Raw genomic sequence first — 24,269 nt, 5'->3', positions numbered from 1 at the left:
AAAACAAATAAAAAGTTTCAGCTGAATAAATAATGTTTCTTCAAATGTGTTTAGACATGTTTAGACATAAATTTTGTAGAATAACGCATGCTTAAAAATGTGATATCGGGCACAATAAAAGCTATTTATTTAAATAAAGGAAATATATTTATCTGCACATTTTCCTAATGTTGATATACTTCATTCATTCATTTTCTACCGCTTATCTGAACTTCTCGGGTCAGGCAACCGTGCTAACCACTAAGCCACCGTGACCCCCATGTTGATATAATTGAAATTGGAAAAGGGGAAATCTCTGAAAAGTGGTTAATTGCAACAAAACAACAAAATCTAACAAAATTAAAATGCCACAAGAATCCTCTTTTTAATGCCCTTTTTAATCTAGTAAATGAATAATATACCATGTTAGTAGGGAGTGGCAATGAGCTTTATTGTCATTTTATTTAAATATAAATTCAAATGAAAGACCTGATTGCATTATCCAAGAATTTCTTGTGCTACTAAAAAAAAATAAATAAATAAAAATTGTGGTGCGAGACAAGGAACAACAAGTTCCCTGTCAGTACGAAATCAGGATTCCATGTAAACACTTGGGTGTTTTTAACATAATTGAAAACAATAACACTTTCTGCAGCACAAATATTCTTTTCATTTCTTTCTCTCGTGAATAATCTTGTGTGATTTTAGACTGCTTTGGTAAGAAAAATTCTTTCCACACTGAGAGCAGAAGAACGGCTTCTCTCCTGTGTGAACGCGCTGGTGTCGTTTAAGGTTACGTCGGTCATTAAATCTGTTCCCACAATGTGAGCACTGATATGGTTTTTCTCCCGTGTGAATGCGCTGGTGTATCTGCAAGCTTCCTCGGTGAGCGAAACTCTTCCCGCATTGCAAACAGTTATACGGTTTTTCTCCTGTGTGAACGCGGACATGTTGCCGGAGATGACCGCGTTCTCTGAAACGATCCCCACAGTGTGAACACCGATAAGGTCTTTCTCCTGTATGAATGCGTTGATGATGATGAAGATAATACCAGTGCTTATAATTATGCCCACACTGCAAGCAGAAATATCCCTCATCCGTGTGGACTTTCTGGTGTCTTTCTAGATCGATAGGACGTGAACACTGATATGGTTTCTCTTCATTGCCACTGCCTGGACGTTGCCTTAGAATATATTCATGAGTAAAACTCTTTGTAGACGGAGCTGTGGTGAATTCGTCTTTCACGGTTATCAGTGTGGGAGTACCAGATGATATTTCTCTCTGAAGGGAGGAAAAAAAGGCATAATTAAATGGGATATTTAAATAATAATAAATAACTAGAACTGTACATTTCCTGAAGAAAATGTGAATGGTGCTTGCACGTGGCAAGTTCACCTCATCGTGCTGAGTGTTTTGATATACGACACATCCATGTTGTGCAAAATTTATGATTTTGTTTAGTTGGGGGCGGGGCTACACGTGACATCACGTGACATAACCAAAACACACGTAAGGCACTTCTCCTCATTGGGCTGTGTGTTTTGATATACGAAACATCCATGTTGTGCAAAATGTATGATTTCGCTTATTTTGGGGGCGGGGCTACACATGACGTCACGTGAATACCCGGTGGGGTGCCAATACTTTTGGACAAAAGTGCCTACTAAGCGTTTTGACATTTCATGTCAAAACTGCAGTCATTCTGAATTTCTACTTATTATACTGCATAGAACAGTATTTTGGGGTGGGGCTACACGTGAGACCTGTCCTCAATGAGCCTTCATGGGTCTAGGACAAAAGCTGCGGGACAAGTTACGTGCCGAAAAAGTGTCCGGAATAATAATAATAATAATATTATTATTATTATTATTATTATTATTAAGTATGCACAATAACAATAATGATGCTTTGCAAGCACCACTAATAATAAATAAATAAATAAATAAATAAATAAATAAATAGGAGGGGGAAAAGCATAATTAAATGGGATATTTAAATAATAATAAATAATAATAAATAAATACAATTTAAATAATAACAAAATTAGTATTGCAGCATCGCAATATGTATCAGTTTCGCGATAACTGTGAAAATAATAGATAAAAATAATCAACAATAGCAGCAATTAGGCCACATACAGTAGAAACATGGGTCAAAACTATATGGTGTGTGTGTGTGTCATGGTGTGTGTCATGGCTCCTCATTTCCTCCCCAAACTAGATCCAAATTATTTGATTCCTCCATATTATTTGTAAAGCATATTTCTTTCTGTATTCAGAGAATGTTTTCCATTTAGCTCATCAAATAATTATAGATGTAGAGTTTGATTCAGCATCGTTCAGTAGGTCAAGAGTGAAATCCTGCCATCCAGTTACTCTACAATGAGTTGCTGGGTGCCTGGTGTCTATCCCAGAGCTCTCAGTGCACTAGTTATGTCAAGAGCAATCTGTGTTTGCTACAAAAACAGCACAAAATCATAACTTAAAAACTATAAAAAAAATAAATAAATAAAAAAATCGATACAATACAAATCAGAAGCTTCCAAAAACAGGCAACTTACCTTCATTTGATTGGTCAGTTTTGTATATATTGTATATTTTACAGAGAGCAAAAGCAGATAAAGCGGAGTCAAGAAAGACTGAGTCAATCATGGGAGCTTCTTGATCCAAGTATACTCAAGCCTCAATTCCATCATAGTGACTTTACTAAGACTGCGAGTCTCTTCTTTAAATACAACCCGAGGGCAAAGCCACAGGATAATTGGGCAATCCATAGATTAACCGTCTATTAGCACTTCATCATGGGAGTCTGAGAAGTGGAAGGTGGACATTTAGAAGCACTTTAGTCAACTGAAGAAATGCAAATGATTCTGCGACTTGATAGATTGCTCCCCCATCACATCACAAAAGGGACACAGATGAGCAGAATATCATCAAGAACAACAACAACAACGTATGTAATAAAAATCTCCTAATATATGGCTTCACTGTTTGGTCAGAATCATTGGAATGGAAAAAAATGTATCAGTGTTATTAAGAAAAGCAAAGGGGGTGAAAAAGAGCATAAATAAGGAAAAGACTTGGAATAATGTAATACTTCTGGGGTAATTAAAAGTAGCCCATTACCACCGAACTATTAATCAATACAGGTCAAGAACAGTAAAGAACATTTATATAATACATTATACGCATGTTTAATTGTTTTTGTGACATGGATAAAATAATAATAATGTATAACTAATTATAGCTTATTAACTACAGTAGTTGTTCAGTTGGGATTCGATTTTATAAGATACTGAAAGTAGAAACTGAGATGGTGATGTGGAAAATCTCTTTAAACCAAAATTACTTTCAGAAAAAGACAAGAGGTTTAGAGATGTACAATGAGTTTAAGACAGATTGTTTTTCTTTTAATCATTTAGTTGACTAAAGTGCTTCTAAATGTCCACCTTCCACTTCTCAGACTCCCATGATGAAGTGCTAATAGACGGTTAATCTATGGATTGCCCAATTATCCTGTGGCTTTGCCCTCGACTAAACTTATTACTACAGCTAAATCAACAACATGTTCACTAGACCCCATCCCAACTAAACTACTGAAAGAAGTGTTACATAAAGCTGGTGAGCCTCTTCTTAATATCATTAACTCCTCGTTATCTTTAGGTTACGTCCCGAAGTCTTTTAAGTTGGCAGTTATTAGGCCACTCATCAAAAAACCTAACTTAGACCCTAATGAACTATCAAATTACAGACCTCTCTCACACCTCCCGTTTATGTCTAAAATACTTGAAAAGGTTGTGTCTGTTCAACTGAGCTCCTTCTTACAGGAGAGCAACATCCTTGAAGAGTTTCAGTCAGGTTTCAGGCCCCATCATAGCACAGAAACTGCACTTGTTAAAGTTACAAACGACTTGTTCTTAGCTTCGGACCAAGACTGTATGTCACTATTAGTTCTACTTGACCTTAGTGCTGCATTCGACACTATAGATCACAACATTCTTCTAGATCGCTTACAATATTACACAGGTATTCATGGTCAGGCTTTAAGCTGGTTTAGATCCTACCTGTCTGACCGATACCATTTTGTAGAATTAAATGGTGAATCCTCCAGTTTACTACCCGTTAATTATGGGGTCCCTCAAGGATCGGTTCTAGGACCTCTGCTTTTCTCTATATACATGCTTCCATTAGGGAACATTATTAGAAGACATGGGATGAGTTTCCATTGTTATGCTGATGACACACAGTTATATATCTCATCAAAACCAGATGAAATAGCCACAGTGTCCAAATTAACTCAGTGCCTTAGAGAGATAAAAGACTGGATGAGCTGCAACTTTCTATTGTTAAACTCCGATAAGACAGAAATACTACTCATAGGTCCAAAAACCAGTGCACATAAACTCTCACAACTTAACTCCCATTTAGAGGGATGTACTGTTACTAGTAGCTCGACAGTGAAAGACCTCGGTGTTATATTTTAAAAATCTTTAAACTTTTAAAAATCATATCGCCCATACTACCAAAACAGCCTTCTTCCACCTTAGAAACATTGCCAAGCTGAGAAACATCCTGTCTGTATCTGATGCTGAGAAGCTAGTTCATGCCTTCATGACCTCTAGACTGGACTATTGTAATGCATTACTAGGTGGTTGTCCTGCATCTTTAATAAATAGGTTACAGTTAGTCCAAAATGCAGCTGCCAGAGTTCTCACTAGGACAAGAAAGTATGACCATATAACCCCAATTTTATCATCTCTACACTGGCTACCTGTTAAGTATAGAATTGACAACAAACTGCTGCTACTTACGTACAAGGCTCTTAATGGTTTAGCTCCCATGTATCTAACTAGTCTTCTAACACGTTACAATCCTTCACGCTCTCTGAGATCACAAAACTCAGGGCTTCTGGTAGTTCCCAGAATATCTAAGTCTACTAAAGGTGGTAGAGCATTTTCTTATTTAGCTCCCAAACTTTGGAATAGTCTTCCTGATAGTGTTCGGGGCGCAGACACACTTTCCCAGTTTAAATGTAGATTAAAAACTCATCTCTTTAGTCAGGCGTACACATAATACATCCCATAATATCATGCACCAGTACATCAGACCAGCACATTTTTATGAACAGCAGATATGTTAATCCCTTTCCACTGCTTCTCTCTTTGTACCCATCCCGAGGCATCCAGACATTGTACCAGCTCTCAACGTCCTCTGTGGGACGAAGCCTTTGGACGTCCACTGAGCCGAGGCCGACTCTAAGAATCCTGAGACATCTCCAGTTAGACTCTGTGGTACTCAGGAGATCAGAAGTCCTTGAACCTCACACCAATACCACATTTAACTGACTGTATATTATAATCACACCCCCAGTGTCACCCATATGAGGATGGGTTCCCCCTTGAGTCCGGTTCCTCTCAAGGTTTCTTCCTTTACCAATGTAAGGGAGTTTTTCCTTGCCACTGCTGCCTGAGTCATCTCAGACTTGCTCATAGGGGAATAAATACATACACACTGTGAACTATATACATCTAATAATAATCTAGAATTTTTATTCTGTTAATTCTTATTTCTTTTATTATTCGTTATTTCCTTTATCATTAATTATGTTTACCTTCTGCTCTGTGTTTATGTTCTGTAAAGCTGCTTTGAGACAATGTCTATTGTAAAAAGAGCTACAAATAAACTTGAATTGAATTGAATTTATTTAATGCTGATTCCCAATCAAGACTGCCTACTCTAATGTTCATTCGTAATCTTTTAGATGCAAATAAACAGCATTGTAAAGTAAGCATCACCATCTACTTTATGTTTCAGACACATGCAAGGAAACTCTCAGGGCCTTTTTACACCCGGTCACTTCATGTGTTGTCTCTGATCCGATAGCTATCTGATTTGTTAAAACTGTTCCATTTACATTAGGCCACGTAAATGCGTCTCGACGAATCGGAGATCAATCCGATTTTTTTACTCCCGCCCAATATGCAAATATATTTTACCTCGTTTCCGGGGTAGTTGAAATGGAAAATGCTTTGGTATATGCGATTACTACAAAAAAACAGCATTTACTGTTTGCTGCATTTTTGCTGGCGGCAGCAGTGCATTTTAAGACCAAACAAGACACCTGGGTGAAAGATCGGAGCCAGCGCTGGTGGGAAAACATATTTGCTTCTGGTGCTATGCACGACTCGTGAGTCACCTGCGAGTGACCTACTTCCGTTTGGGAGGAGTATAGCGCTGACGTATGGGGCTTGAACAACCACATTCATTTACACCTGTCCAGTTTCATCTGAAATGCGTCCCAGACCACCTCCTGAAGTGGTTTGAACCATCGGATTTATATCCGTCTCGAAAAAGTTTCGGAGGGCATTTAGACCTGGTCTTTTTACCATCGGATAGCTATCTGCTCACAGAAAACACACGTATGAAGTGACCAGGTGTAAAAACCCCCTTAATCCGTCATGATTGTGGCAACTCCGTGGACGTCTGTAGGCCTTGATGAAGCAGACACTTACGTGATTGGTAATTACATGATTTAAACAAATATATATTATTATACTATATACTATATTATTAAAAATAAATAAAAAATAAATAAATAAAATTCTGACCATGTTGACAGTTTAAATATTCTATAATACATTTACAGCATTTGACAGACTCTTCTTATCCTGTATTAATGGTATCATTGTTCACTAGGTCAAAGACCTACAAAAAAAGAAAAAGACCAAAGTGGAGAAACTTGCCAATCTACCCATCATGTGTAAAACAATGAGCTAGTTTCTACTTGTTAAGTTGTTAAAAAGTTACTCACAACTGCAACTGTTGTAATCATTTAATCATGTAATATCATATAATCAGTAATTAAGTCCATTTGGGTTCATTTTGGTTTGGAGAGCTGTTGTAATTAACCAAGGTGCAAAGATCACTCTGGCGATCAGGGGTGTTGTGTCCAATAGATTTATTCTTTTAAAAAATCAACCCAATAAGTTTTTCTACAGAAAAAAATAAGTGCATCCTTATATACATGAAAAACACAATACTCCAATACATGTGCATGTGTTTCCTCATAACCCAGCATGCTCACTTTATTGCCCAGAGAAGCATCACTCATCTAAATGTACATCTTGCTTCTGTTTTCCCACATTTAACCTGATACACATGCATGTAAAAGATAATATAGGACAATTTGTGTGACTTACTGAGATACTGAGTACAATGATACACTTATGCTATACAGGTTCTATACGACTGACACTGAGGATGTAACATTATCAAATAAGAGTACACATTTTCTGGTTACAATTCTATTAAAATATTCTAGAATTTTGTATTTTTTTGTCTTTGTTCTTGTTTTCTTTGTCTTGGTGTAGAAGTGGGGGTGTGGGGGTTTGTAAACCACACTTCTGGGGTAAAAAGTTAGCTGAATAGATCACACCTGATTTACAGATATGTATTAAAAGATAGCCCTCTCTTACATCCCACACTTTGTGTCTTTATTCTCAAAAGATATGGTGACCTTTATCAAGCCATTGATATGTGTATTTGGTGCTGATAAATTGTTTGGAATTGTTTACATGTTTAATCATTTTATTGAATTAATCTTTAAAAAAGGAATAATCCATTACATTCAATCAAATTCTTAAAAATGAGGAAAATAATGTTTGGCCATTCAACTATCAGTAGCTGTATGCACCATTTTCTACTATTCAATACATCTATTTTACTGTATATTAATAAAAACAATGAATTCTCAATTTGAAAGAATCTTCATTACAATACAGACAACACTGATGTCCTCTTAGTATCTCTAGGTAATACCATTAACCTGCGCTTCTTATATATATATATATATATATATATATATATATATATATATATATATATATATATATATATATATATATATATATATATATATACACACACATACACACATATATATTTTTTATTTTTATTTTTTTTCTACCTAAATTTTTGGTATCATTTTAGAGCAAATAAAAGTTTATTTATTTTGACCAAACTGATCACACCTAGTCAAAAGCTCTTCCCTCATAAAGCACCATTTAATACAGACAAAGCCTTTATAAGTGCTCCGGAAAGTTCCGCAGAATATCACAGAACAAATGAATTAAAGCAAATTTTAGTCTGTGATATTCTGCGGAACTTTCCGGAGCACCTATAAAGGCTTTGTCTGTATTAAATGGTGCTCCGGAAAGTTCCACAGAATATCACAGAACAAATGAATTAAAGCAATTTTTAGTCTGGCAGAAGATGCTGTTGCACCCTGTCAAGTGTCATTTGTGTAGACAAAATGCTCACAGAATTGTATTTAACAGACAGAGGATATGCTCCTGACATTCACTTCTCCTGGCATTCACTTCTCTTCCCAAAATAGAAACCCAGTTGTTAGACAGCAAAACCAGTTTAGGATGTATTTTTTTCCCCCAGGTCACAAGACACACTAACTAGTTAGCTTTCAGTCACCTCCACATAACACTGAAGAGTCCTCACTGGACACAGGGCAGGTCTAGGCACAGTATCCACATATGTAGAAAATAGGGCAATAGGTTTATTAATATATGCAGAAATATCTTTAAGAGAAACTGTGGTCTTGGCCTGACCAGAGCATGATATGTTTAGACATAGCAAGAAATTTATCCATAAAGGTCAAATATATTCCATTTAATTTGGTTTAATATATTCCAGCAGCAGACTTTTAACAAATCCAAGGTTTCTTGCCTGAGGCATATACTCTCATAGATGGTACTACTGCATGGTTCCAGAGCTCACACACTCGCAGACTCCACTAGTGAAGAGACATCCAACATTTCCCAGTCATTTATACCGCAGGGTTTCCCGCAGCACTTTTTAGTTCGGGCGGACCGCTTAAGCTGGGAAACCCTACCGCCTTAACTAGGTCATCCAAAAAAAAATAAATAAAAAAATCCGCTGCACAAAAGGCCGTCAGATTCACACCGCGAGTGGGCACGCGAGCCACACGGCCGAAATGAGAGAAGGACGTGGTCCGTCACTGTCTGCAGGATAACTAGCCAGTTGATTAAGCACGCGTGTCCGTGAGAACTGTAAGTGGACTTATGTTTTGGGTTTATTTAAGCCTGTTATTGTATTAGTCTATAGTTCTTGCAAATTTAAAGTAAGTTAGCTGGTGATTTTGTTGTTTGAGTTCTTCAGCTGCTAGCTAGGTTGCACGTGCCTGTTTTTAATAATTGTTAAACGTAGTACAGAGTCTCACAAAGAAGCCCCGCCCCCAGACCCTGCCCCCCCGCCCAACCCTACCGCCTTACTAACACTACCTCACTATAACTGCTCTTGTCCCCCACGTGTCTTGCAGGTGGTATGCTGCCAAGATGCTCCACTTTGTCATGTCAAAGTGTGCCTATCTGGGCTAGAAGGGTGACTCGGTCATACAAAGCTCTCGTGTCGATACCATTGCCCTCAGATTTGTTGAAAACAGATGGCCCTACTGGAAGCATGAAGCTCTGACTAACCATGTCACCCAGTTACAGACTAAATCACAGGACTAAACATGTCACCCAGTTACAGACTAAATCACAGGACTAAACATGTCACCCAGTTACAGACTAAATCACAGGACTGACCATGTCACCCAGTTACAGACTAAATCACAGGACTGACCATGTCACCCAGTTACAGACTAAATCACAGGACTGACCATGTCACCCAGTTACAGACTAATCACAGGACTGACCATGTCACCCAGTTACAGACTAATCACATTACTGACCATGTCACCCAGTTACAGACTAATCACAGGACTAACCATGTCACCCAGTTACAGACTAATCACAGGACTAACCATGTCACCCATTTACAGACTAATCACAGGACTGACCATGTCACCCAGTTACAGACTAATCACAGGACTAACCATGTCACCCAGTTGCAGACTAATCACAGGACTAACCATGTCACCCAGTTACAGACTAATATCACAGGACTAACCATGTCACCCAGTTACAGACTAATATCACAGGACTAACCATGTCACCCAGTTACAGACTAAATCACAGGACTGACCATGTCACCCAGTTACAGACTAATCACAGGACTGACCATGTCACCCAGTTACAGACTAATCACATTACTAACCATGTCACCCAGTTACAGACTAATCACAGGACTGACCATGTCACCCAGTTACAGACTAAATCACAGGACTGACCATGTCACCCAGTTACAGACTAATCACAGGACTAACCATGTCACCCAGTTACAGACTAAATCACAGGACTAACCATGTCACCCAGTGACAGACTAATCACAGGACTAACCATGTCACCCAGTGACAGACTAATCACAGGACTAACCATGTCACCCAGTGACAGACTAATCACAGGACTAACCATGTCACCCAGTGACAGACTAATCACAGGACTAACCATGTCACCCAGTGACAGACTAATCACATTACTAACCATGTCACCCAGTTACAGACTAAATCACAGGACTGACCATGTCACCCAGTGACAGACTAATTACAGGACTAACCATGTCACCCAGTTACAGACTAATCACGTCACCCAGTTACAGACTAATCACGTCACCCAGTTACAGACTAATCACAGGACTAACCATGTCACCCAATTACAGACTAATCGCGTCACCCAGTTACAGACTAATCACAGGACTAACCATGTCACCCAGTGACAGACTAATATCACAGGACTAACCATGTGATGATAAATAGGCATTAGGTTTACCAAAACTCTTTCACCATGAAAAAATCTCTACCCACAAAATATGCACAAAAATACAACTACATTATACAAACGTATTTGTTTGTACTGTTAATATTCAGCCATCTGCCCTAATTCAAAACACTCTATAGAGGAAAGCTGGAAAGACTCCCCACACAAAGCTGACGACCGTTCTCCTGAATGAGCTGGTATTTTTTTAAATTACATTCAACACAAAGTCTTTCCATACTGTGAGCAGTAATACAGCTTCTCTCATGTGTGAAAGCATTGATGTGATTTGTGAGCTCTCTGGTGTGCAAAACGCATCCCATACTGTGAGTAGTACTGTTCTCTCCTGCATGGAAAAGCTCATGGATTTTGTGTTTACTATTTTTAGGTGAATTTTTTTTTTTACCGTGAGCTCCATTTATCAAATTGGATGCAAATTTATCTGTAACTCATTTTTAGGAACTTTTACAAAAGAAATCTTCATGGACACACCCCGGGTGCAAGCCAGGAATTACCTGCAACATTACATAAAGAACAACTAAAGACCTGCTCTCTCAAAGAATTAAAGTTAATAATTAAATTACAAGTTAATGATTTGTAGTTGTATACTTTGCAGAAATATATTGATTCAACCACTGTTTTAGTAATAACAGACTTACGTACCAGTTCCTAGCTAGCAAGAATTGGCTACCCTGTCTTGTCTAAAGCCCTATTCAGATGGGATTAGTTTTACGTGGGGACATGGAGTGATGCAATTTTACCTCAGGACGTCAGTAATATTAATTGGCCAATTCAGACGAGACAAGAAATCTCAGTAAAACTAGCAGAAGTGTGAGGGTTAACTCGCTTTATGCACCACAGTAACCTCCTTGTCGTCATGTGCGTATGACGTTGCTTCCTGTTTCAAGCGCCTCCATGCTTGCAAAACGCACCAAAAACAGGAAATGACGGAATTTTACCGTACATATTTACAGCGGTTCTATTCGGACGGGATTAGTATTACCTGAGGTAATTTTTCCGGATCTTTTTACAGAAGGTAAAAGTCGCCGTAATCTTTACCGACATTGTCTGCAATGATTACCGAGATGGCGCATTCAGACGGGACTAAAATCACAGAGGAGCTCTGGTAATAATTACTTTACCCCCACGTCCCCACGTAGAACTAATTCCATCCGAATAGGGCTTTATTTATCTAAGTAATGCAAGTATAATAAGCTAAATTAGCCAATGTCATGCACATACTGATGTATATATTGATCAACAGCAGTCAACATTTGCACTCAACACTACATTTTGTTTGTCAGGAAAAGTATGAAGCTACATTTGAGTGCAAGTTAGTGTTTGTTTTTGTAAACCATTCCAGTGTTTAAAGGCAACAATGAAAAGGCAAATAACCAGATTATAGTTTACCGATGACTACAGTTCATGTCATGTAAATTAAGCAAGAGGAGAATGTACATAGCACACAACAACAATTGCAAACTTTCTTGACAAGCTAACAAAGCTGATACTTTGCCATGAATTCCAGCAGGGATGAAAAGTGCTTAGAAAATAATACAGCCTGAATGTGGCTGCCCGGAGACTGTCGTGCCTTCTTTGAACCATTGTCGCATCAGTCAGCTATATGACCTGGCCTTTATTAGCAATCATTTGAAGACTTTGGCAGGAAGGAATTAATGTTGGGTATGTGCTGAACTCAGAGTTTGTGATGGCCCATTCGTTCCTTAGGAGCTCTCGGTTGAACAATTATAAACTGTTGTAGAAATGACACTATTTACATTTTCATTACTTCCTGTCCAGTGTCACCCAAATGAGAAAGGGTTCCCTTCTGAATCTGGTTCCTCTCAAGGTTTCTTCCTCAGAGCATCTCAGGGAGATTTTCTTTGCCACTATCACCTCCAACTTGCTTATTAGGGATATGGATAGATATTAGAGATATACAGCAACTTCATTTATTTTTCTTTTCTCTTTCTATACTTCTATAAAGCGGTGCAGCAGTCCCTCAACTCTCAACGTGTGGTCTGCTGTTCTAGCATGTTCTAGAGTACTATGTCAGAAAATACAGCTTGGAAGAAAATAGCAGGGACTGATGCTACCTCTGGTGAGTACACACAGATAGAATGGTTAGCTTGCTTTGCCATGCAGGATAGAACATTTTCCTTATATTGTCTGACAAGGTCTAAAACCAAGCTAAATTAATCCCTTAACTAAATAATAATACTGTAACTCATCAGAGAGATGTTGACACGCTATCCGAATTCCCCACTTTGTCAGAAACTTGGCAAAAATAAGTCAGGTGGCAGGCCTTGAATTTCTTTTAATGTTTATTTGTGTGATTGAACACAATATTTAATCAAGGTCTAAAATAGTAAAGGTTTATGTAAACATATTAAATTAGTCTCAAATGATTGGATCACATGAATCCAGGCTGGTCATTTTTGTATGTCTCGAATACATCTCCTCTGACATCATACTGTAACACTCAGTTTGTAGTGCCAAGGGCTGGTTTAAGGGGTGTTTAAATTCAGTTTGCGATCCAATCAGTGTCAGTAAATAGGAGTGTCTTCATGATAAAATTTAGGTCCATATGCAGGGATAACATAAAAACACGTTTTATTAAACAAACAAAACCCGAAAACAAGACCGAGCATACGAAGACGATACAAAGACAACAAAAAACACGTGGCAAAACGTCCGGGCTAGATCCTGACAAACAGACTGAAAGAAATGCTCAGTATATCCATCTGATGCTTATCTGTTATGCTTCAAAGTAAGGGAAAGACCACCCTGATCAGGTTTGGTACCAGGGCCCTTATTGTGTCCTTAGGTTAACTATATCGGGCATCAAGGCAGGATACACCCTGGACGGAGTGCCAACCCATCGCAGGGCACACACAAACTCATTCACTCACACACTCCGGACAATTTTCCAGAGATGCCAATCAACCTACCATGCATGTCTTTGGACCGGGGGAGGAAACCGGAGTACCCGGAGGAAACCCCAGAGGAACGGGGAGAACATGCAAACTCCACACAGACACAAAGCGGAAGCGGGAATCGAACCCCCAACCCTGGAGGTGTGAGGCGGATGTGCTAACCACTAAGCCACCGTGCCCCCCGGTTGGTCAGTACAGTGTTATTAATTCGATATGTAAGCTGACAACTTGTCATATTACTTGTGCAAATACATCGATTTATCTTGAAACAATTTCAGCCTTTAAACCGTTACGCCATTGACTCAATCACCCATGGTTTATTGCTTATCATCAAATGACTCTTATAAAACACACTCAGAGTAAAAGAAACAAATGGTGGAGATATTAACCCTAACTAAGCTAACTGTGAAACAACTAAACAATATTTCTAAAAATAATTCCTAAAAAGATCTAACTTGCATCAAATCAGCCATCATAACAAAACCACCTGCCAACATTTTGCTCTTTGGCAGCAGAAAGTATTCTGAAGCGGTTCTGTGGTATCTGGTACTGAGATTTTAAATCCTGTAAATTGGGAGATGTGGCCTCCATGGAGCTGAATTTTGTCCAGCACTTATTATTTGTTAGGTACTAAACACTGCACACTGTGAAGCACCTCATTAATCATTTTGAAGCGGCCCAGAACATCACCTAGCTCACATTTTTGCCCATTTTAAAGTCACTCAATTTCTTATTACCTGTTTCGAACACATCAACTACAAGAACTGATGGTTCACTTTGCTGCCTAAAATATCCCAAACCTTGTGATGAAATAATCAGTGTTTTACACGTCACTTGTCAGTGGTTATAAGTTAACGGCCAATTGGTGTAAAGTGTTAATATGGCTTCTCCTTTCACTAGCATAGGAATAGATAGGGTTAAAATTCTACTAAACAAACTTTTTGAAAAGTGTTCTTAATTAAGCTCAAGGGTGCTTGCATGTGTTTACACTCCTCAATACCTCTTCAATCCACCCACATCTCAGTAAAAATATAGCAAAATGTGTTAAGTGTACAGCCAAATAATTCTCCTGTGAGGAAAAAAAAACATGATGCAAAATATAAAGCCTTTTTAGACTTCTGGATAAAAACAGTAACTTGCTAACGGTTATAGTGATAGTGTAAAATCTCTTAAGAGTTTATCACAAGGAAAAGTTAAAAGATGTCTGATAATTACTGCTCTCTGGATCTTGGTTTATTTGTTATCATCATCAATATCAGATTAGCACTGGAATTTATTAGCATCTCTTATTATCTCTTTTTCAATTCCTAATGGTGGTGTGATATTGTTGGGTTTAGCAACATTATACAGCTTTAAGTTACTCAAATTTCCTCACAACCCTATTTTAAACTGATTTACCCAGAATACCATTAAAACATTACTCCATACCAGCCATGCCTGCTAATTACTAGCCCTGCCGTGCCGATACTGTACGTATTGAGTAGGCGGCTTTATATTGGTAGTAGTAGTTTCCGAGTCAGGTATGTAAGAGTCAGTTGACTCTTAAATGTATTTTAGAAATGGGAACGCTTGTATATATTCTAATACATTTGGTCCTAAACACATACATCTCCTTCTGGATTCGCAAATTATGTTCAGAGAGTGAACATAGAAAAGCTTGTCGTCTCTACCAGGAATTACACGCAGCACTTCATCCACAATCCATTCCAAACACAATTATATCTATGAAACACCCACACATTGACCAACAAGCATTACCTATCTCCTCTTCAGTACAATGACCACACAATTACTGTTTATATATCTTTACTGGAAAGACGTTTAAAGTTTCACTTTGGGATCACATATGCAATATCTACATATAAACACACACACAGACACACATATATATATATATATATATATATATATATATATATATATATATATATATACATACATACATACATACACACACACACACACACACACACACAAACACACACACACATCTCCTCCCTTCTGGTAGGTGCTACAGAACTTTGATTACTAAAACTGCCAGACACAGGAACAGTTTCTTTCCCCAGGCAATCACCCTGATCAACAACTCACCATAATTATATTCACTGCTTCATATCTAGAAGTACTACATTATCAGAATCCCTTGTGTGTGTCAACACACTCGGCCAATACACCTGATTCTGATTCATGCATGTATGTATGTATGTATGTATGTATCAGAATCAGAATCAGGTTTATTGGCCAAGTGTCTTGACACACACAAGGGATTTGGTTCCAGTTGTTTGTGACTGTCAAAAGTACAGACATAAATAACACTATACAAGACAATACAGACTATACAAAATGAGATGTGATACGACAGACATTATGGGTATTAAATATGAATACAGAATATATGACTGATCAGTTTTGTACATAAAGTGTGGGAAGTGCATGGTGCAAATAACAATATTGTGCAATATTATGCTTTTTGTACAATATATAGCAGCAGACATGTGTGTAATATATACGGATGACGTGATGATTGACAGTTCTGATTATGCAGTACTTATAGACAACAGTCTACTGACAGTCTAGTGACAACAGCGTTGAATTTGTGTGTGCTACTGAAAATTTTTGATTTACTCAGTGGGGCTTTATTGTCATTATAGACATACAGGAATGCAGAATTTGTCAAGTTTCAGATGTAAATGTATAAAACATCTATCTATCCATTCATCCATCCATCCATCTATCTATCATCCATGTATATATGTATGTATCTATCCATCCATCCATGTATCTATCTATCTATCCATCCATATACGCATGTATCCACCCATCCATCCACATATGTATCCACCCACCCATCCATCCATCCATCTATGTATCCACCCACCCATCTATCTATCTATCTATCTATCTATCTATCTATCTATCTATCTATCTATCTATCTATCATCCATGTATATACGTATGTATCTATCCATCCATCCATGTATCCACCCATCCATCCATGTATCCATCTATATATCATCCATGTATATACGTATGTATCTATCCATCCATCTATCTATCTATCTATCTATCTATCTATCTATCTATCTATCTATACATATGTATCTATCCATCCATCCATGTATCCATCCATCCATGTATCTATCCATCTATCTATCTATCCATCCATCCATGTATGTATATACGTATGTATCCACCCATCCATTCATCTATCTATCCATCCATCCATCCATGTATATACGTATGTATCCATCCATACATCCATCCATCTATCTATCTATCTGGACTGAAAAGTAAAACGTGTTTGATTTGCTTCCGGTTTCATGCGATATAAATTTCGCTCCCGGTTATTTATAAGATATTTCTATAAGATATTTCTATAAGATATTTCTATGCTATATGTCTATGATATTTCTGTGGATCCGTTTATTTCTGTGTCTGTTGTAAACTCACCTGGACAAGACTAGTGTTCATTTGGTCCATGTGTTTCTCTCGATTCCCGAATGTCTCCGTCATTAAATACTCAGCAAAGCAACTGCACAAGCTCCTTTAACGTGACGAGTTTCTGACAGTTTGCTAGTGTTCACGCATGGTGTTCACGCATGGTGTTCAGTCACGGTGTTCACGCATGGTGTTCAGTCACGGTGTTCACGGAACAAAGTTCGCTGTATATCAACTTTAACCTTCTCTCGCGAGATTCTGCTGCAGGAGTTCACGTGTTCTGCCCGATTTGTATAGAGGAGCAAATCGGGTAGTGACAGCGATAATATCTCCCTTATTTGTTTCTTTTAAGATAAGAGTCGTGTGATTAAGCTTAATACATAATAAGATATATTAACTACAATATAAAAAGGATTTAAAAAGTGCACATTGGCTAAAAGAATCAAAAACCCTGCTCGTGCAAATCAGACAGAGGACGTGGATCAGGTAGCCATAATTCCCCCTTGTGCCTGAAATAGGGCAGAAGTGAAGTTATTTTGGTGCCAATGTTTAAATCGAGCTAAATAATCTGAATATGAATGGTTCACTACTAACTTAAGATACCACTGTTCAAAGTTTTATTATATATAAATATATATATATATATATATATATATATATATATATATATATATATACATACACACATACAGGGCTTCCCCCCGCACAAATTAATAATAATAATAATAATAATAATAATAATAATAATAATAATAATAATAATAATAATAATAATAATGGTGGTGGTGTTGTGTTTGGTAAGGATCACTGACCACAATTTTACCAAATACAAAGTATTTGTTTAATTTCCGTGTATTAATTTGTGTGTGTGTGTGTGTGTGTGGGAGAGAGAGAGAGAGAGAGAGAGAGAGAGAGAGAGAGAGAGAGAGAGAGAGAGAGAGAGAGAGAGAGAGAGAGAGAGCACTGTGGTGATGTGACAATAAAAGTGACTTGACTTGACTAAAAGAGGAAAATTCTGCTTATTTCGTATCCTCTTTCAAAAATAATAAATTGTATAAACACTCACTATTAAAAAGATTTGCTTTAAGACTTTTAAATAATGGCTCCGTGAACTTGCCAATTAAGACAGTTGAATACTCAATCTACACATTGTGTTTAACTCCTTTGTCGTTAATTCCTTACTTTCATTACCTCTAAAAAATATGGCAAATGCATATGGAAATAGGAGTGATGTATCAAAAGACCCAATCAGAGCAAATTCATCTGTAGGAATTTTGAATAATGGACTAGTGAACTTGCCTATTAAGACTACTGAATGCAAGCATTTGGCACTTTCTTTTTTAAAAGCTCAGAAAAATCTTTGTTAATGCTCATGGCTTTGTGAACCTAGATTGGCATCCAAACGTGGCGAATCTGACGTGTTCGTGCAGGTCCATGTAATCTGTATAAACGGAGGTTGTTATCGAGAACAACGGAGAGTACATAACATTATATTATCATTAACTCAGAAAAAAATGTAGCCTTAGCATGTAGCTACCTACTATCATGTGTGCTGATAATTGATCATATTGCAGTAAAGTAAAAGTGTATTAAACATTAGTATACTTAAGGTACATTACCAAGGCGCTAACAGTAACCCCGCCCCCAGCCCCTACTTATGGTACATTACCAAGGCACTAACAGTAACCCCACCCCCAGACCCTACTTAAGGTACACTACCAAGGCGCTAACAGTAACCTCGCCCCCAGCCCCTACTTAAGGTACACTACCAAGGCGCTAACAGTAACCAACAGTAACCCCGCCCCCAGCCCCTACTTAAGGTACATTACCAAGGTGCTAGCAGTAACCCCACCCCCAGCCCCTACTTAAGGTTCATTACCAAGGTGCTAGCAGTAGCCCCGCCCCCAGCTCCTACTTAAGGTACATTACCAAGGTGCTAACAGTAACCCCGCCCCCAGCCCTTGATGCAAGCGGTTCTTAAATCTAGACCAGCAACGTTTTGGTGCTACTTAGGAACCACTTTTCCTGGTTCAGAGCCGGTGCTTTGGTTATCAAAAAAGAAAGAACTGATTTTAAATTAGGCTCCAAACCAGCACTCAAACTGCCTCGATGGAAAAGGGGCATTAGTGGACCTGAGATTCCAACTCATGACCTTCTAATCAGTAGTCCAACACCTTAACCACTAGGCTTCCACATCCCACATGTACTGATAAATACTATATTTTTTATTCTTATAGATGCCACACTATTATATAAGTGATTACTATTGATAAAAAAATGTATACAATTATGAATTCTGGCCTAGGAAAATCTTTTTTAATGGAGTTTGGAGTGGTTTCTGCTGCTAGCTATGGTAACATTAATCAAAAGGAAATAAATCTATTATTGTACAGTGCAAGCGTTCAAATATTATTTTATTACAGAACCATTTTCTGTAACTTGCGATTATTGCGTACATTATTCAAAGCAGTACGAACAAAAAAAACTACTGTAGCTAACAGAATTAAATTTGTTCAATTATCTGGTTATTTATAACAAGTTGTAAGTGAACAGTTACATAGTGATGCGCTATACACCACATATCACGTAATATCCACAAAAAAGTGACATCAACAAGTGCCTCATAGAAAATAGTGACTATTTAAATGATAGAATTTGTTTACATATAAATTATCGTTAAACCAAGAAAGTCGTCTTGTTTGCACGGTTCTTTAAAGGTGTTAGCCTTCTGACTGTGCCAGCTCTCTTCAATCATCCACATTCAGAGTGTCATTTCCTATCCAGCAAAAAAAACATGTGTGCAGTATTGAGGTTGTATAAAACTCATCCCACACTGAGCCAAAGTGTTACTGCTTCTCTCCTGTGTGAATGCGCTGGTGTGCTTTAAAAGATCCGTGTTGTTTAAAACTCTTTCCGCATTGTGAGCAGCAATATGGCCTCTCTCCTGTGTGAATGCGCTGGTGCGTTTTCAAATGGCTCAACTCTCTGAAACTCATCCCGCACTGCGAGCAGTAATGCGGCTTCTCTTTTGTGTGGATGCGCTGGTGTGTTTTCAAATGACTCAGCTCCCTGAAACTCATCCCGCACTGCGAGCAGTAAAATGGCTTCCCGCCGGTGTGGATGCGCTGGTGCGTTTTCAAATGACTCAGCTCCCTGAAACTCATCCCACACTGCGAGCAGTAATGCGGCTTGTCTCCTTTGTGAATGCGCTGGTGCGTTTTTAAATGACTCAGTTCTCTGAAACTCATCCCGCACTGCGAGCAGTAGTGAGGCGTCTCTCTCGTGTGAATGCGCTCGTGCGTTCTTAAATGACTCAGCTCTCGGAAACTCATCCCGCACTGCGAGCAGTAATGTGGCCTCTCTCCTGTGTGAATGAGCTGGTGGTTTTTTAAAGTAGCCGACTCTCGAAAACTCTTCCCGCACTGCAAGCAACAAAACAGCTGCTCCCCGGTGTGAACGCGGTGGTGGCTTTTTAAATTACTGTATCGTGTAAAACTCTTCCCGCACTGCGTGCAGTAATACGGCTTCTCTCCGTTGTGGATGAGTTGGTGCCTTTTAAACGAACTCTGCAGCGTAAAACTCTTCCCGCACGGCGAGCAGTGATACGGCTTCTCTCCGGTGTGACTGCGCTGATGGTTTTTAAAAGGACTCTGTCGTGTAAAACTCTTCCCACACTGTGAGCATTCGTAAGGCTTCTCTCCGGTGTGAACGCGCTGGTGCTTTTTAAGATTGCTTTTTTGGATAAATGTCTTCCCGCACTCTGAACACTGATGTGGTTTTTCTCCTGTATGGATTAGGTGGTGTTGTTTAAGATGACCCTTTCTAGAAAATCCTTTTCCACACAGCGAGCAGTAGTAACTCTGCAGCAAAACAAAACAAAACAAAAAAAACAACAATGTTAGACAGCATGAGGCCTTGATTACAAAAGGAATTAACTTATCAAAGCCAAGATGGACATGCATTCACACCTGGCCTAATATATGCATTCACACACAGAACTAATATATGCCTTTGTCCTTTACATGTTTTGTTTATCTGCAATCGTATTGTTCTTCCCTTCAGCTATGATAAAGACACATTTCTTTCCATTATTTGCCTGGGTTACGTATGGATGTGTGGGCGGAGCTATCAATACAGGGGAGGGACCCATTTAGGTTAGGGGCGTGTTTGTTTTGGTGATTTCAAATGTCAACATGAACGCTTTACCAAGCACTGGGCTGCTTTTTCTCCGATAAACATATTTCTTGTCCTATCGTCAACAACAGAATGTTTAATGTTTGAAAAGTTAATGATCGTTTATCATTTACATTTACGGCATTTAGCAGACACCCTTATCCTGAGTGACTTACAACTGAGCAATTGAGGGTTAAGGGTCTTGCTCAGGGGCCCAGCAGTGACAGCTTGGTCTTGGGGTACGAACCCATGACCTTCTGATCAGTAGTCCAACACCTTAACTACCACATCATGTCTTGTCTAAGTCTCTCACATTACGACAAGACACAAAAGTGTAGTTTATTTCTTGTAGAGGCGTAGTGATTAGATTAGACCTTGTTTAGATTGTTGGAAGGAGAGACAGATTAGACATTGTGTGTCATCACATTGACCAGGATAAAGAAAGTAGAAATACACAACACTACTGAAATTTTACATCTACAGACAGTATGAAATATGGCTGATATACGGAGTTTCCAGGACAGCAATATAAACGATTACAGGACATTAAGTTTCTGCTGATTGTGAAGGAGACACACCTGGACTGAGCTCGTGTCTGTAGAGTCGTCCTGTTCCTGTTTCTCGGGTTTAGCTGTTTCTTGGGATTTGCAATCGTCCGCCATTATATAGTATAGATTATATAGTATGCAAACGAAGAGTCACGATAATGTCCGGGTTTCTCCACTTATGAGAAATTCGGCGATATTTTTGTTTGTTTGTTTGTTTGTTTGTTGTAAATAAGCACAGTTTTAATAAGCACAGTTTTAAGAAGCAGGAAAGAGTTTCACCAGCAGGGCGCCGCCATATTGAATCTCACTTTCTCTCGCGAGAACTCAGGACTCGGACAAAACACTGTGACGTGCACGAGAAATAATCATTTTAATTATTATTATAGTAATTATTTAATTATTATTAATTATTAGTATAATTATCTTAATCATGCTGAATATTAATATTGTGGAATAATAATAATAATAATAATAATAATAATAATAATAATAATAATAATGATGATGATGATGATGATGATGATGGTGGAGGTGATGAAATATTATTATTATTATTATTATTATTATTATTATTATTATTATTATTATTATTATTATTATTAAATCTATTAAAAATGTATTAACTTTATTAACACCTGAGTCACCTCAGACTTGTTCAATGGGGATAAATGCAAACACATTTAAATATCTCTAATATTAATTTTGAATTTTGTATTCTATTAATCTTTATATTATTATTTATATTAACCCTTTGTTCTATGTGTATGTTCTGTAAAGCCGCTTTGAGACAATGTCAATTGTTAAAAGCGCTATACAAATAAACTTGAATTAAATTGAATAGAAGACAGCGTAGTTTACATTTAAGTCTGTAGTCTATAACATGCATGAATCTATATGACTTTCTGTTTGCTGGACTTCTAAATGTACCAAAGAAACCTAAACATGTTGAAGAGGGTTTTTTTTATACTGAAGATTGTATAAGTCTTGATAAGGTTATCAGAATCCTGCAGTTTGTGGAGCTTAACATTATGATATGCATAAGTAGCAATGCTATTGCTGTTAAATACTACTGTATATTACAGTAACCTGAAAGCAGCTGAACTTTTTCCTTGTTTTACTGAGTAACCATGTAAGGACGCAAAATGCAATGCTACCTGTTAAACATTTTTTATGCAAAATATCAGTACAGTTATAATTGCATATAATTGTATTTAAGCATTATATATGTATACAGCTTTGATATGTAAAATTCTGAGTAGTAACTTGTCTCAATGGAAAGTAAGTAGCTTGTCTCAATGCTACTTTTACCTACTACTAATAATAAATTATATTAGAAGACATATTTGTCATTGTGACAACATTAAAACAACAACAACAACAACCACCACACAAATCAGTAATGAACTGCAGATGGCATCCCACTTAATAGTGCTGCTGGGACTGAATCACTGCTGGTTGGGAAATTTAGTTTAGTATCATGATTTTGTATGAATTAAGCAATAATTAGATAGATAGATAGATAGATAGATAGATAGATAGATAGATAGATAGATAGATAGATAGATAGATAGATAGATAGATAGAATACATATATATAAATATGAGCAAGAATCCAACATGACTGCCTGTCTGATATTGCTTTTTATACAACACTTCGACAAACTAGACTATAATGGTGAGTAACTGATATCGCACACACACGGCAAAGATTTTTATTTTTGCTTTCAAGAAGTTCCCAAAGAAGCCCCAGCTGGACAGGATTGGTGTTTCCTGATGGACTCACAGCCTGTATTAATGTACATGTAGTTTCAATAGAACAAACTACTGCTAGAACTGTCAGATCGTTGTTTTTGTGTTTTTTTAACACAGCCTTATAATTTTTGTATTTAAAATTACCATTAATGATTGTCATTTTTTTAAGACACAGTTTTCCATGTTTCGTTTTGAAGTTTTCCCATTTTTGTTTGTATTGTATATTTATTTTCTTTTATGAGTGTGTTCTTGAATCCAAAGTTTTTACAGTAGAGTATATGATCAGAGGACATCAGTTTCTGCTTGGCTTTGAGACTTTTTGTGATTCTTTGCCTCTTGTGATTCTTTGATTCTCTGCTACCCATGCCCAGGTTCTCCTACTGCTCCTACAGTTAAAATACTTTCCCATTATGTGTTTTACACCTAGGAATTTGACTCATAAATAGTTAAAATACATACAGAATAGAATAGAAAGGAGTAACGAACTGAGTGTACATCTTCTGTGTGGATAAAGACGATTATTTTTTTATTACACCAACACAAAACCGTTTCACACACTCTGAGCAGTACTGAGGTTTAGCTCCGGCGTGGTGTGTGAAGCTCGTCCCACACAGCGAGCAGTGATAGCACTTCTGTTCTGCGTGAGCGCGCTGGTGCCTTTTAAAAGATCTGTATTCTATAAAACTCTTCCCACACTCTGAGCAGCAATGTGGCTTC

The 24,269-nt window shown here is 37.8% G+C and overlaps 3 protein-coding genes across 4 annotated transcripts in view; all 3 read right to left on the bottom strand.

The window, feature by feature from the left end:
* Positions 1-409: 409 nt before the first annotated feature.
* LOC113662994 (gastrula zinc finger protein XlCGF67.1-like) lies at positions 410-17,339 on the bottom strand. The gene is made up of 2 exons (XM_027178213.2): positions 17,092-17,339; positions 410-1,260 (listed from the first exon to the last, which is right to left on the bottom strand). Exons 1-2 carry the CDS (start codon positions 17,152-17,154, stop codon positions 649-651), a joined length of 675 nt encoding a protein of 224 aa, XP_027034014.1. The 5' UTR covers positions 17,155-17,339; the 3' UTR covers positions 410-648.
* A 2,136-nt stretch (positions 17,340-19,475) lies between these two features.
* LOC125138326 (zinc finger protein 135-like) lies at positions 19,476-22,113 on the bottom strand. Its single transcript, XM_027178054.2, has 2 exons — positions 21,831-22,113; positions 19,476-20,939 (listed from the first exon to the last, which is right to left on the bottom strand). Exons 1-2 carry the CDS (start codon positions 21,912-21,914, stop codon positions 19,926-19,928), a joined length of 1,098 nt encoding a protein of 365 aa, XP_027033855.1. The 5' UTR covers positions 21,915-22,113; the 3' UTR covers positions 19,476-19,925.
* Positions 22,114-23,496: 1,383 nt separating this feature from the next.
* Positions 23,497-24,269, bottom strand: part of LOC113662882 (zinc finger protein 501-like) — a 2,890-nt gene continuing 2,117 nt past the window's right edge. For both annotated transcript variants that reach the window (XM_027178071.2, XM_027178077.2), the window contains exon 2: positions 23,497-24,269. This exon is cut by the window's right edge. In XM_027178071.2, coding sequence (XP_027033872.2) covers positions 24,071-24,269 — 199 coding nt within the window. In that variant the 3' untranslated portion in view covers positions 23,497-24,070.

This window comes from Tachysurus fulvidraco, chromosome 4, assembly GCF_022655615.1.
Source record: "Tachysurus fulvidraco isolate hzauxx_2018 chromosome 4, HZAU_PFXX_2.0, whole genome shotgun sequence".
In the NCBI taxonomy this organism is placed as follows: Eukaryota; Metazoa; Chordata; class Actinopteri; order Siluriformes; family Bagridae; genus Tachysurus; species Tachysurus fulvidraco.
This window is presented reverse-complemented; position numbering and strand designations above follow the sequence as displayed.

What these genes read in the sequence shown, in the direction of transcription:
- LOC113662994 (XM_027178213.2), bottom strand. Translation starts at nt 17,154, where the DNA reads ATGACGGAGACATTCGGGAATCGAGAGAAACACATGGACCAAATGAAC. An exon ending in TGAACACTAGTCTTGTCCAG is followed by an intron (nt 1,261 to 17,091) that starts GTGAGTTTACAA and finishes TCCTCCCTTCAG; the next exon opens with AGAGAAATATCATCTGGTAC.
- LOC125138326 (XM_027178054.2), bottom strand. Translation starts at nt 21,914, where the DNA reads ATGGCGGACGATTGCAAATCCCAAGAAACAGCTAAACCCGAGAAACAG. An exon ending in CAGACACGAGCTCAGTCCAG is followed by an intron (nt 20,940 to 21,830) that starts GTGTGTCTCCTT and finishes GTTTTGCTGCAG; the next exon opens with AGTTACTACTGCTCGCTGTG.